A 13530-nucleotide genomic window follows, 5' to 3' on the forward strand; every position below is an offset into this window, starting at 1 on the left:
ATAAAGCAAAAGAAAAGAAAGCAAGGTGCTTTCAAGAACCAGGTGATTCAGGATGAGGTCCAAAAATTATTAAAAATCGGATCGATCCGTGAGGTAAAGTATCCTAATTGGCTAGCTAACACGGTGGCCGTACCCAAGAAAAATGGTAAGTGGCGCGTTTGTGTGGATTATACCGATTTAAACAAAGCCTGTCCAAAAGATTCCTTTCCCTTACCGCATATAGACCAACTAATTGATGCAACCGCATGTCATGAACTTTTAAGTTTTTTAGATGCATACTCGGGATATAATCAAATTAAAATGGATCCTGGTGATGAAGAAAAGACTTCTTTCATCACAGACAGGGGGACTTACTGTTATAAAGTAATGCCCTTTGGTCTCAAAAATGTTGGGGCAACCTATCAAAGGTTGGTCACCAAAATATTCCAAGAACATTTAGGGAAAACAATGGAGGTATATATAGACGATATGCTCGTCAAAACCCAGCGATCACATGATCATATTTCTCATCTATCTGTTACATTTGAAATTTTGCGAAAATTTAATATGAAGCTCAACCCAGAAAAATGTGCATTTGGAGTTGCATCAGGTAAGTTTTTGGGTTTTCTTGTTTCTAACCGTGGTATTGAAGTGAATCCTTCTCAGATCAAAGCAATAGAAGAAATCTCTGATATCCTTACTAATAAAAAGGAAGTACAAAGATTAACGGGAAGAATTGCAGCTTTGGGGAGATTTATTTCCAAATCCTCAGAAAGGTGTTTTAAGTTTTTCTCTGCACTCAAAAAGCAAGATCATTTTGAATGGAATGAAGATTGTCAACAAGCCCTTAGAAATTTGAAAGCTTATTTGTCAAAACCACCGTTGTTGGCAAAACCAAAGGTGGGGGAAAAACTTCTCATCTATCTGGCCGTATCTGAAGTCGCGGTGAGTGCTGTTTTAGTCCGCGAGGACCAAGGTAAACAATCTCCTATTTATTATGTAAGTAAGTCCTTATTGGAAGCTGAGACACGATACCCACAGCTAGAAAAATTAGCATTAGCTTTGATCATGGCATCTAGAAAATTAAGACCTTATTTTCAATGTCATCCCATTAATGTAGTTACTGCTTTTCTGCTTCGAAATATTTTGCATAAACACGAACTTTCAGGAAGATTAGCAAAATGGGCTATAGAACTAAGTGAATATGAAGTTGTTTATCAAACCAGGACCGCTATAAAATCTCAAGCACTAGCTGATTTCGTGGCTGATTTTAGCCAGAGGATGCATTTAGAAGCAGAAAAAGAATTACTAGTTTTTAATGGTGCAAACCCGGGGACTTGGGCTTTATTCACTGATGGTTCATCTAATGTAAAAGGGGCAGGCCTAGGAATAGTCCTCGTACCACCTGCAGGTGAGACTATTAGACAGGCTATAAAATATCATTTTATAACTAACAATGAAGCAGAGTATGAGGCTGTAATTGCAGGTTTAGAATTGGCACGAGAACTCGGCATAACACAGATTATAATCAAGAGTAATTCTCAACTCGTGGTCAATCAAATGCTGGGGACTTACGCAGCCAGAGAGACGCGAATGCAAGAATATCTCGCAAAGGTACGGGAGTTAATAAAGCAATTCCAAACTTGGAAAATAGTGCAGATCCCAAGAGATGAGAATGTAGAGACAGATGCTTTAGCAAATCTCGCATCTGCAGCAGACGTAGCAAACGATACAAATACTTCAGTCATACATTTATTTCATTCCATTCTCGAATCTGATAAAAACGAGGTAAATTTTAATCATTTAACATGGGATTGGAGAAACGAAATTGTTGCCTTTTTACAGCACGATACCGTACCTAATGACAAAGGAAAGGCTCACGCGCTTCGCAAAAAAGTTGCTCGATATTGTTTATATCAAGGAAATCTTTATCGAAAGATGTTCGGTGGACCACTAGCAAGGTGTCTCGGATCCTCTCAAACAGAATATGTGATGAGAGAAGTGCACGAAGGACATTGTGGGAATCACGCAGGGGGACGGTCACTAGTAAGAACATTAATTCGCACAGGATATTATTGGCCTAAGATGGAAGAAGAAGCAACCAGTTTCGTGTCCAAATGTGATAAATGTCAAAGGTACGGCAACAATATGCACAGACCAGCTGAGTTACTACATCCTGTTATAGCCCCGTGGCTCTTTATGAAATGGGGAATGGATATCGTAGGTCCACTTCTACAAGCAAAAGGTCAGGTAAAGTTTCTACTTGTACTTACAGATTATTTCACTAAATGGGTAGAAGCAGGGGCATTTAAACAGGTACGAGAGAAGGAAGTTAAAGACTTCATATGGCGAAATATAATATGCCTCTTTGAAGCACCAAAGGAGATCGTGTGTGACAATGGACCACAATTCATTGGAGCTCAAATCACAGAATTTCTTCGAAGTTGGCAGATCAAAAGGATAATGTCTACGCCATACCATCCAGTAGGTAATGGACAAGCGGAATCTAATAACAAAGTCATTATCAACAACTTGAAGAAGAGGTTACAGGATTCAAAAGGTAATTGGCCTGAGGTGTTACCTGGAGTATTATGGGCTTATCGTACAATGACTAAAACAGGCACTGGAGAAACACCATTTTCAATGGTTTATGGTGTGGAAGCCTTAATTCCAGTTGAAATAGGTGAGCCAAGCACACGGTACGATCAGGCAACGGAGGAATCTAATGATGAAGAGATGCGGGTCAACCTTGATTTACTTGAAGGAAGAAGAGAAGCTGCATTGATAAGAATGGCAGCACAAAAGCAAGTAATTGAACGATATTACAATAGGAAAGCACGCCTCAGATTTTTCAAAATTGGGGACTTCGTGCTTAAAAAGGTGTTCCAATCTGCAAAGGCTGCTAACTCAGGAAAGCTAAGTCCAACATGGGAAGGACCGTACAAAGTCCGTGACATTGCGGGAAAAGGAGCGTACCAGCTGGAGACAATGGACGGCAAAGTTTTACCCTTACATTGGAATGTCGTCCATTTAAAAAGATATTACTTTTGAGAAAGTACCTACGGTTAGGTATCACCATGTTAAAATTTCTCTCTTGAATTATTAATGTTTTACTAAAGATTTTAGATGCTAGGCAAAATACCCTAACTCGTGCCAAATGATGAGTCACAACCTGCAAGGCAAAATGGAGTATTCTTAAATTCCTAGCCCAGGGTTACAATTAATCTGATGGAAATACACACGAGTTAGGCAGTCTTCATCTATAATCGCACCCCCGAATCCCGTATATCTTTATGTTTCAAGAAAAGGGCCAAAGTAAAAGAAATAAACAAGTGCTCGAGGCTTCATACTTCACCGCTCAAACACTTGGGGGACTACATATTGTACACAGATACGTGTAGAAGTGCAGATACGAATATCGAATAAAAGTCGGCCACAAAGAGACAAGTGGTGAGAAAAAGTTACGAAGTCTTCAGCATTCATGAGAACAACAGAGTCATCTCTCAAACTCATAAACAAAGTCACCTCTCAAACCCTTCTTAATATATAAAGATAGGGTCATGACTATGTACTGAAACAGGTTATGAAGAAAAACCTTATTTATTCTATGTTATGTACAAATCTGTTACAAAAAAAACAGTTACGAGAAAGTTGTAGATGTATTGTAATACATGTAATAGTCAAACACTTGTTAAAGTTCATGAATAGAAACTTGCCAAAGTTGTTTCATACAAAACATATGTATTCCTATTTCTTTCATCGTATTATAACACCATTATGAAGTTGAGATGTCTTCTTCATTAAGTGTCGATAAAATAAAAGGGCCCTCTTTTATAAGCCTCATGTTGATAATCCATGAGAAGAATCATAAAGCATTTTAAAAGGATAAAAATGCTAAGCTATTCTATAAGTCCTAGATAAATGGGCAAGAATAAAATATACGGAAGTACCAATAAAAACTTATTAATATAAAAGACTAAGTACAAACTTAGTCAGCAAAATATTTGTTTTTTACAAATGCCCCATTATGATAACTGGGGACTTCGTCAAAAGATCCCTTAAAGTTGCCAAGGGATAACACCACCAATTAATAAAAACAAAAACAGTAATTTCATTTTCAGCTAGTCACTGAAGGGGTTGGAATATCAGAAGTTGCAATTTCATTTTCAGGAGCAATTTTAATTGGGCTTGGAATGTTGAAATCACCGAGGGAAGCAAGAGTCACAGGAGCTTCAGCTTCTATGGACTGTGTCATAGAAGTTTCACCCTCGGGAGCAGGAATTGCAACCCCAATTGCTGCAGTAGCCACTTCTTCATTTAAAAGTTCTTCCGTTCCAGGAGCCTCAAGTGTAGGAGAAGGAGTATCAACAGGTTGTTGACTTTTCTCGATAGTTTCTAAGACTTTGGCTAATTCAGATTGCAAATCGAAGTTTTCCTGAGCAGCTTCCATCAGAGCATCATGGCGAGATTTCAGGAAAGCCCAACTCACCTCTATGTTGAAGTTCTCCTCCAGAAGTCCATACTCCCTTTCCCACATAGCAAGATCATTCTTCAATATTTGATGTTCAGCTCAATGGGAATCAAGGGAAGCTTCAAGGGAGGCATGAGAGCTCTTCAAAGCTCGAATCTCGTCAGAGGAGGTATGTAAGGCATCTTGGCTTGAGTCAAGCTTTGCACTAATTCTCCTGCATATTCTTCTTTCTTGGCTAAAAGGGCCTTAATCTCCCTGACTTCTTCACTAGCCTTTGATAATTGTTCTGACATTGAGCACTCCAAAAGCTCTTTATCTCTTTTAAATTGGCTTGAAGAAGCCTTGACAGTCGCTAGTTCAGAAGTCAAACCACGCTTTTGCTGCTCCAGGAGATTTCTACTTTCTTGCAACTCCTCTATGATCCCCTGAGCATTCTCAAACTGTTCTTTCCAATTAGCTGCTTCAAGCTGGGCTCCCCTAGCTATTTCCTCAGCCTCATGGATGGATTTTTCAGACTCACGGGTTTTTCTTTCCAGAAGGGAAATTCTTCCCATCAATTTGGTACCAATAAGGTTAGCCTACAGAGACAACTCATAGAAATGAGGATTTGTAGATCAAAAATAAAAAACTTGTTGGTAAAGGAAAAATACCTTCAAAGTAGAATGAACTATGTCATTCATCAGAGTCAGGCAGCTGTGGCTCTCCATCTTCTTCTTCTCAATATCACCGATTAGAGGCTCGAGCCAAACATCAGCTTTACCAGTCTTTCTCAAAAGGCTATGGTTGGCAGGAACTTCAAGAGTAACACTTCTCATACCCATGGTTCTACTGCTAGAACCCTCCTCTGTATGTTGAACGAAGGGAGGAGGAGCCATGGAAGGAGGAGGAGTAGAAAAGGAAAACACAGTAGCAGGATCCATAAGAGTTAAATAAGGGATGGAAGGAGAAGATGAAGAAACTGGCACAGGAGCGGAAGCAGGTGCAGTTGAAACTGGCAAAGTAATGGAGGAAATAGGAACGAATGAGGAGAGAGGAGCTTCATCAAAAACAGGTTCGGGCTCACCACTCTCAAAACCACTATCAAAAAGACACTGAGTTAATTCATCAGTATCTTTTGGCATGGTGTCCTCGTCAGAATGAATCAAAACAGGCTCGGTGGACGAAGTTTGAGCAGGGGTATCCTCAATTTCATCACTATTAATGACTCGTCTCCTAACTCTTGGCCTGGAAATTAAAGAGGTATCTTCTTCTTCCTCATTCTCAGAACTTTCTCCTATAGCTTTCCTTTTGGGAAGCGAAGCTCGAGCTTTGTTCAAATCAAGTGCAGCATTAGCGGACATGCGAATGGCCATAGCTACTTCAGCTGTCATTCTTCTAACACCAAATCCTGATCAAAAGAAGGATACATAATCAACATTGAAAAAAAAAGGTGCTTGGCATATAAAAAAAACATGTAAAAAGGGACATACTATGTGTTTTCACCTTCCAACCATGTAAAGAAGAAATTGATTTCCAAGTTCTTTGATCCTTAGGAGAAATCTTCAAAATTGAATCTACCCAACCACGAAAGTTAGGAATAAGTTCCACATCTCCCATGGTTGCTACAAAAAACCAAAAAGAGATGAAGTGAGAAAAAGAATCAGAATTCTCAAAAATAGGTGCGGTAAATAAAAGGAAACTTACATGCAAAATTCCACTTCTCAGGGAAGGGAATATTTGTTTCACCAAGCAAGTCCACCATACGTACATCAACGTAACGAGTGTACCATCCACGATCCTTGTCATCTTCAGGGTTTACCAAAACCTTTTTGCTTCTTGCAGTTAAGGTAAAAACCCCATGGCGCATTAAATTGGGATGGTATAAATGAATAAGGTGAGAAAGGGAGAAGTCAACATTGGCTTTGGCAGATAAGTATCTCAGACAAGCCACTGCTCTCCACACTATGGGACCGACTTGGGCCAAACAGATTTTAAAGAAACGACAAAAGTTAATAATGACTGGGTCAACCGGAGGATTAAAACCCAAAGTAAATGGGTAAGTATAAACGAAAGAATAACCATTTCTAAAGGAAGAAATTCTTTGATTTGGGGAAGGAATTGACATTCGTAGACTATTGCTCCAGTTACAATCCCTTCTGATGGTAGGGATTGTAAGCTTGGTTACTAATGAAGGATAAGTGTCAGCTTTTTCTAAATTTGCAATTTGCCTTTGAAGAGACGTTCTATCACTCCCAAAAGACAAATCACTGGGAACAATTTCATCAACTAAAGGTTCTTGAGAAGAATAAAGGATTTCTTTACCTTTAGAAGAAGGGGTCTTTGGAATAGAACTCCCGATATTAGGAGAAGAAGAAGTAGGACCAGATAAACCATCACGAGCAGACCCTAGGCCCAAGCTTCGAAGCCTGCCTCCTCTGCCTCTCCTATGTCTTGTAGGGGCATTGGGGAAGTGATCAAGAATTGGAACTTTTCTAGGGTTAGGGTTTGGAGATGACATTGTTGAAGAAGGATGTACTAAAAGGGAGAGAAAATACAAGTAAGTAAGAAATTGCTTGTTGAATATCTATGAAGAAGAAGGTAAACGAAAGAGGGTTAAAAATGCTTATAATGACAACCGTCAAACTTAAAAGTGCAATGAAGGAAAGCCTATAATAAAGGCAACTATCATTTCATGAATAGTGTGAATGAAGAAGTCTCGAAAAAAGGGGGTAGAATTGCAGAATCAATCAGAAGGTGACACGTATGTAAAGCATTAAATGGAAGGGACAATTGAAGCGTCAGTATTTGTCATAATATTAATTACGACAAAACTTCCCTTTTTATGAAAATCCACTTCCCAATTATTTACTTGATAAATAAATGGAAAGTGGGGGGACTATCTGTATTGAGAAAAACTGATTTTACATTGTAGGTGATGTGGCGTGACATGTGGACTGGTCAAACGGTCAAAACACAATAAATAGCCAAGAGACACGGGTGACAACAGATAAGGGAAAAAGAAAGCAACATTGGCACGGACCGTTACTAAAATAGGTACGAGTCTCGTACCTATCCAAGTCATCTAAAGACCGAAGATCGGAAGAAGTTGAAGATACGAATCTGATGACGTAAAAGAGTATAAATATAGCATTAAATATCAAATACGTTAGAATATTTGTTTTAAAAAGAAATGATTGTGTAACGTTTCTTTTAATGTCATTTATTGCTCATAATTGCCTCATTAAGACAAAGGCATTACCTCTTCTCCTAGGATTAGCTATAAAAGGATAAGAACTCACCATCTATAAGGATACGAAATATTTTTGGGAACTTGCTGAAATACAAAACTATTTTCTACTTTACCATCATTCTCAAAAGTATTTTGTTTTCATCTTCTGATTATCAGTAACCCGAATTTCTTTTTAGCTTTGACCAAAGACTCAGATTTTTGGTTAAACAAATGTCCCCTTCTAGTAGCCTGTTAACTCACATAGATCCAACAGACTTTGTTGTTCCATATTGGCACTGAAGATATTGGATTTACCTGCATTTGTGCATAGTCTTGATTCCCTTGAGAATGTCAGATGTCCTCTAAGCATCAGGAATACTGATTGATATGTTCCTTTACAAAATAATAGAACCTCATCAGCAAAACATGCATAATTCAGCTTCAGCCCTTTACATTTAGTGTGATATTCAAATTCTGGCATACTTGCTACCCTCCTCATTATTCTGGAGAAATACTCCATGCATATGACAAAAAGAAGTGGTGATATATGATCCCCTGCCTCAATCCGTGTTTGCCTTAATATCTTCATACAATCCCTCATTCAAAGCACTACTATAGTGTGTTATAGTTATACAGTTGATTCCCTTGAGAATGTCAGATGTCCTCTAAGCATCAGGAATACTGATTGATATGTTCCTTTACAAAATAATAGAACCTCATCAGCAAAACATGCATAATTCAGCTTCAGCCCTTTACATTTAGTGTGATATTCAAATTCTGGCATACTTGCTACCCTCCTCATTATTCTGGAGAAATACTCCATGCATATGACAAAAAGAAGTGGTGATATATGATCCCCTGCCTCAATCCGTGTTTGCCTTAATATCTTCATACAATCCCTCATTCAAAGCTATACTGTATTGAGGAGTAGTTATACAGTTCATCACTCATTTAATGCACCTTCCAGGAAAGTTCATAGCATATAACATTTCCTCTACAAATCCCCATTCTCTTGTATCATATGCTTTCTTGAAGTCAATTTTAGTCAAACAGCTCTTGGTTGTGGCTTTCCTGTTGTATAGTCTTACTAAATCTTGACAGATGAGAATGTTCTGCACAATGCTCCTACCAACTACAAATGCACTTTAATTTTCTGATATTAGCTCAGGAAGAACTATTCTGAGTCAGTTACAAAGCATCTTGGAGATGATCTTGTTTATTGTATTACAACATGATATTGGCCTTTAATCCCTACACTGGAGGCATGTGCACTTTTTGTATGAGGGTAATTACTGTGTTATTCCATAATTTGAGCATTTTTCCATTCCTGAAGAATTCTAGCACAACATCTACCACATCCTTACCTACAATTTCCCAACCATCTTTAAAGAATTGACTGTCAAACCCATATTATCTTAGTGCCTTGTCCTCAGCAATAGCCCATAATGCTTTCTTCACTTCCTTCTCAGTAAATTCCTTTATTAGTTTTGTTCTATGCATAGCAAAAACTGTAGGCCCCTGTCTTACCAAGTTACTGCATACATGTTCTTTATCCTTTTGTTTGGTTCCCAGCAGGTCTTAATAGAAGGTTATGAATGCCTTAGTTATCTCATCTAACTCATTTGTGTGTTGTCCATCTGCAGTGTCAATAGAGAATATTCATTGGAGATCCTTCTTGCCTTCATCATGCTATGGAAAAATTTTGTGTTCATATCACCTTGAGTTAGCCATTGTATTTTGCATTTTTGCCTCATGAACTGTTCTCTAATCATTATTCCATGATCTGCATTCCTGGGATAGGGTCTCTTCTTCTTCTTCTTCTTTTTCTTCTTCTTCTATCAACTTACTGTTACATGGGTCCTTTTGTATTTTTTCCTGGCATTTTTGTAGCCTCTACATTGCCTCATTTGTCTTTCTCTCTACTTCACTAAATCTATCTTTATTCAGTTCTTGTAAGGTATGTATGATTTTGTGTAGCTCTCCCACTAATTCAAACATTTTAGTGCCCTTCCTTTCAGTCCTCCAACCAGCTTTAATTTTTTCCTTGAAATCAGGTGCCAAGCTCCGCATATTATAGTACCTGAATATTTTGTTCTTCGTTTGGTTTCCCTTGTCCCAGCTTATAATGGCTGGGCAGTGATCAAACAACCCCTCATTCCTGTAATGTACTACTGATGCAGGTAGCTTAAGATTCCACTCATCATTCACCATTACTCTATCAATTCGACTGAGTACTCTATCCCCTCCACCTTGGTTGTTTTCCATGTGAAGAATGCTCCAGTGAATTTAAGGTCCAACAATGAGCATTCCTTAGTATATTTCTTTAACTCTCTAATATTTGCCATTGTGACTGGGCTGCCTATTCTTTCCTTCTTGTGTAGGACACAGTTAAAGTCCCCCATTATCGCCCAGGGACCTTTTATCTGTCCATGGATTTCTTTGATTGCTTGCCATAATTCTCTTCTGAGAGTTGCATCATTGAATGCATAAATCATTGGTCCATGTAATGTGTTCCCAGTCCTTCTATGATATAATTCACAATGTATAAGCTGTGATGTTACTCTTATTATGTTAACTCCATATAGCATAGGATTCCATAGAAGCCATATCCTTCATATTATATGTTGGGATAAATTTGTGCTGAACGGCTAGCCTTGACATACGTGAAGAGAGACTTGCTGAGCTTTTGCTCTCTTCACCTTTGTTTCCAGAAGACCAAATACCCATACCTTAGCATTATGCATGAATAACTTTATCTCTTTTTTTTTGTTATGGTTATTTAATCCTCTGATGTTCCAGAACTCTATATTATCCATTAGGATAGGGGATGCCCCCACCCCTGCCAAGTCTGAGCTCCCTTGCACCTTGCACTCCTTCAGGGATAGAAGAGCTAGGTTCTCCTGAGTTCTTGTTCTTTTCTTCTATTAATTGTTTCTCCATTATGCTAGAGAAAGTGTTTCTTAGCTTTATAGTTGCATTCTACACTATCACCCTTTTAGCTACGTGTTTGCCAGTCTTGAATCCTTGTTGATTATCTTGCTTGTATGTTACTTGTTTGTACTGGTTTACCCCTTTTCCTGCATCATTTTTGGCCCTTGCCTCTACTTCTTTCTTATTTTCATTATTGATTTCCTTACTATTTTCATTCCCCTATTCCTGGTGATCTTTGTTTCCTGCTGGTACCTTCTGCTTCTCCTTTTCTTCTTTAAGGAATTTCCTACACTCTTTCATTTCATGCCCATAATTACCACATTTTCCACATAGTACAGGTTCCCAGTCATAGACAACATTTTGCTCCACTATTTTCTCATATTCATTCTCAAACATTATTGTTGTAGGGTATGTTTGGTTCAACTCAATCTCCACTAATACTCTAGCATATGTTAATCTTTCCCTTTGTGTAGTTGCACTACCTGCTTTGAGAGGTTGACCAATCAGCCCTGCTATCTTAGTCAGTGTTGTTTTGTCCCAATACTTGATATCTAGATCCAATAATCTTACCCACACAGGTATCTTCTCCATTTGAGTTTTAGTGAGGTCCATATCTGGTTTCCATGCTTTACCTATGACTGGCTTTCTATCGAACATTTGAACTCCCTCTTCAACTACTCTATTTCTATCCTCCATATCATGAAACCGCACAATGAATACCCCTCTACTAAATTATGCAACTTTATCAATTCTCAATTTTTCCCATATCCTCCTAAAATAACCATCCATTACTAGCTGTGGAGGACTGGAACCTAGGACATAGCATACTACAGCCGATGCCCAATAATTTGTTAGGTGTTTGCCATAATTTTTTTTACTATATTTAGTTTTCCTATTTGTTGAAGGAAAAACAACATGTTTACCTTAATTGGGTTTTCCTTCTTGTAGAAGGAAATTACAAATCTCCCATATTTGACTAGTCCTTTTTCTTGTAGGAAAAGGTTTGGAATTCTATAAATTGAAGATCCGTCCTTCTCATTCAGTAGCATCGACAATGTAGCCATAGGGACTTGAGAGTCGTGTTTAGGGGGAGAACTTTACGAGACAAGTGCTAGTGTGTTAACTTGTGTTTGCCTCTTCGTGAGGTTGTTCTCTCGATATTTTGTACTCTCTTTTTATATAGTGGATTGCTCATCTCCGCCGTGGATGTAGGTCAGTTGACCGAACCATGTTAAATGTTTGTCTCTTTTGGTAGATTTCTCTTTTGTTATTTGATTTATCATCGTTCACGGTTTACTTTACTAGATTCTGCATGATACCTGACTTTTTCGGTCCTAACAAGTGGTATTAGAGCGAGGTTCATGACAGGTTCATCTTGGCGGGTTCAGTTCTAGCCGCAACATATTTGACGATAATCGTGTTTTTTGTCTGAGAAATTTGACCGGTGTGCTACGCATGTTAAGAAAAACTTCTTGGTGGAGATTTGGAGATGCGACTTGTTGAAGGCTATGTGAAGAAGGTGGATCAAGTTTATTTTGTTAGAAAAGTCAGGCCAAAGGGGGAGAATTGTTAGGTTTTTGCCATAATTTTCTTACCATATTTGGTTTTCCTATTTGTTGAAGTAAAGGGCAACATGTTTACCTTAATTGGGTTTTCCTTCTTATAGAAGGAAATTAACAATCTCTCATATTTGGCTAGTTCTTTTTCTTGTAGGAAAATGTTTGGAGTTCTATAAATTGAAGATCCGTCCTTCTCATTCAGTAGCATCCACAATGTAGCCATAGGGGCTTGAGAGTCGTGTTTAGGGGGAGAACTTTACGAGATAAGTGTCAATGTGTTTGCCTCTTCGTGAGGTTGTTTTCTCGATATTTTGTACTCTCTTTTTATATAGTGGATAGCTCATCTCCGCCGTACGTGGATGTAGGTCAGTTGACCAAACAACGTTTAATGTTTTTGTCTCTTTTGGTAGATTTCTCTTTTGTTATTTGATTTATCGTCGTTCACGATTTGCTTTACTAGATTCCGCATGACACCTGACTTTTTCAGTCTGTAACATAATTCACCTCATCTTTAATGTCATCCAATGTTATTTTCACATTCTCATGATTTTTTACTGCTTTTCTCAGATCTAGCCCTCTGTATTTGGAATTTCTCCAGCTACACTACTCCATGATTTAGGGCTTGTGTTTGAATTCAACTGCGTACCTTTGCTTTCATTTTCTCTGGTTTCCTCTTCCTCCATGTCAGCCCAGGATGTCTTGCTCGAGCTTTTAACCTTGCTTTCCCTCTCTATGTACACTAAATTACTCCTTTGTGGTGTGTTTGATGAGGATGCTATTGTTAGATCCAGTTATACCTTGGATTGCGTTGATGCTACGTTGTTTCTTTGCATTTGCAGAGTCCGGAGCTCCCAATTTCGCCATTATTATTGCTTGATTTTATCCCTAGTCTAGAATTATCTTTTGTATTTCTAGGTGATAAGTCTAATTGAAAAGTAAGTTCAGAATTATCTTTTGACACCTATAATTAACTAACTGTATTTATCATATGGTATCCAATGAATGGAAGAATTTTCCCTCCCTAGCAAAGTCATCTGTCATCAGATTTTACAAACGAAACCTAGTATACTTCTTCCTCTCATGCAAAGGAGATCTCTAACTAAGAATCTTGTTTATGAAATAATTTACTAATACAAATCAAGATTAGTCTGCAAATTTTCAAATGTAAATAACTTGGTGACACTTACTATTCATGTGATTTACCTATATACAACCCTATATATCAACCAAGTGTCCTTTTTATTCTATTCTTTTATTATGGCCATCTTTTCGTGCTCCTAACTACATGTAAATTTTCTTCTTGCACCTTTACAACAATTTACATATATAAGCAGTCTTTAATACCTTTTTGTAATCTTCCCTCATATCATTATATAATTAAA

At 38.0% G+C, this 13530-nt stretch overlaps 1 protein-coding gene across 1 annotated transcript; it reads right to left on the reverse strand.

Moving 5' to 3' along the window:
• Window positions 1–10808: 10808 nt before the first annotated feature.
• On the reverse strand, window positions 10809–11285 carry LOC142163443 (uncharacterized). Its single transcript, XM_075220728.1, has one exon. It carries the CDS (start codon window positions 11283–11285, stop codon window positions 10809–10811), a length of 477 nt encoding a protein of 158 aa, XP_075076829.1.
• Window positions 11286–13530: the final 2245 nt, after the last annotated feature.

This window comes from Nicotiana tabacum, chromosome 8 (genome assembly GCF_000715075.1).
Source record: "Nicotiana tabacum cultivar K326 chromosome 8, ASM71507v2, whole genome shotgun sequence".
Classification (NCBI taxonomy): Eukaryota; Viridiplantae; Streptophyta; class Magnoliopsida; order Solanales; family Solanaceae; genus Nicotiana; species Nicotiana tabacum.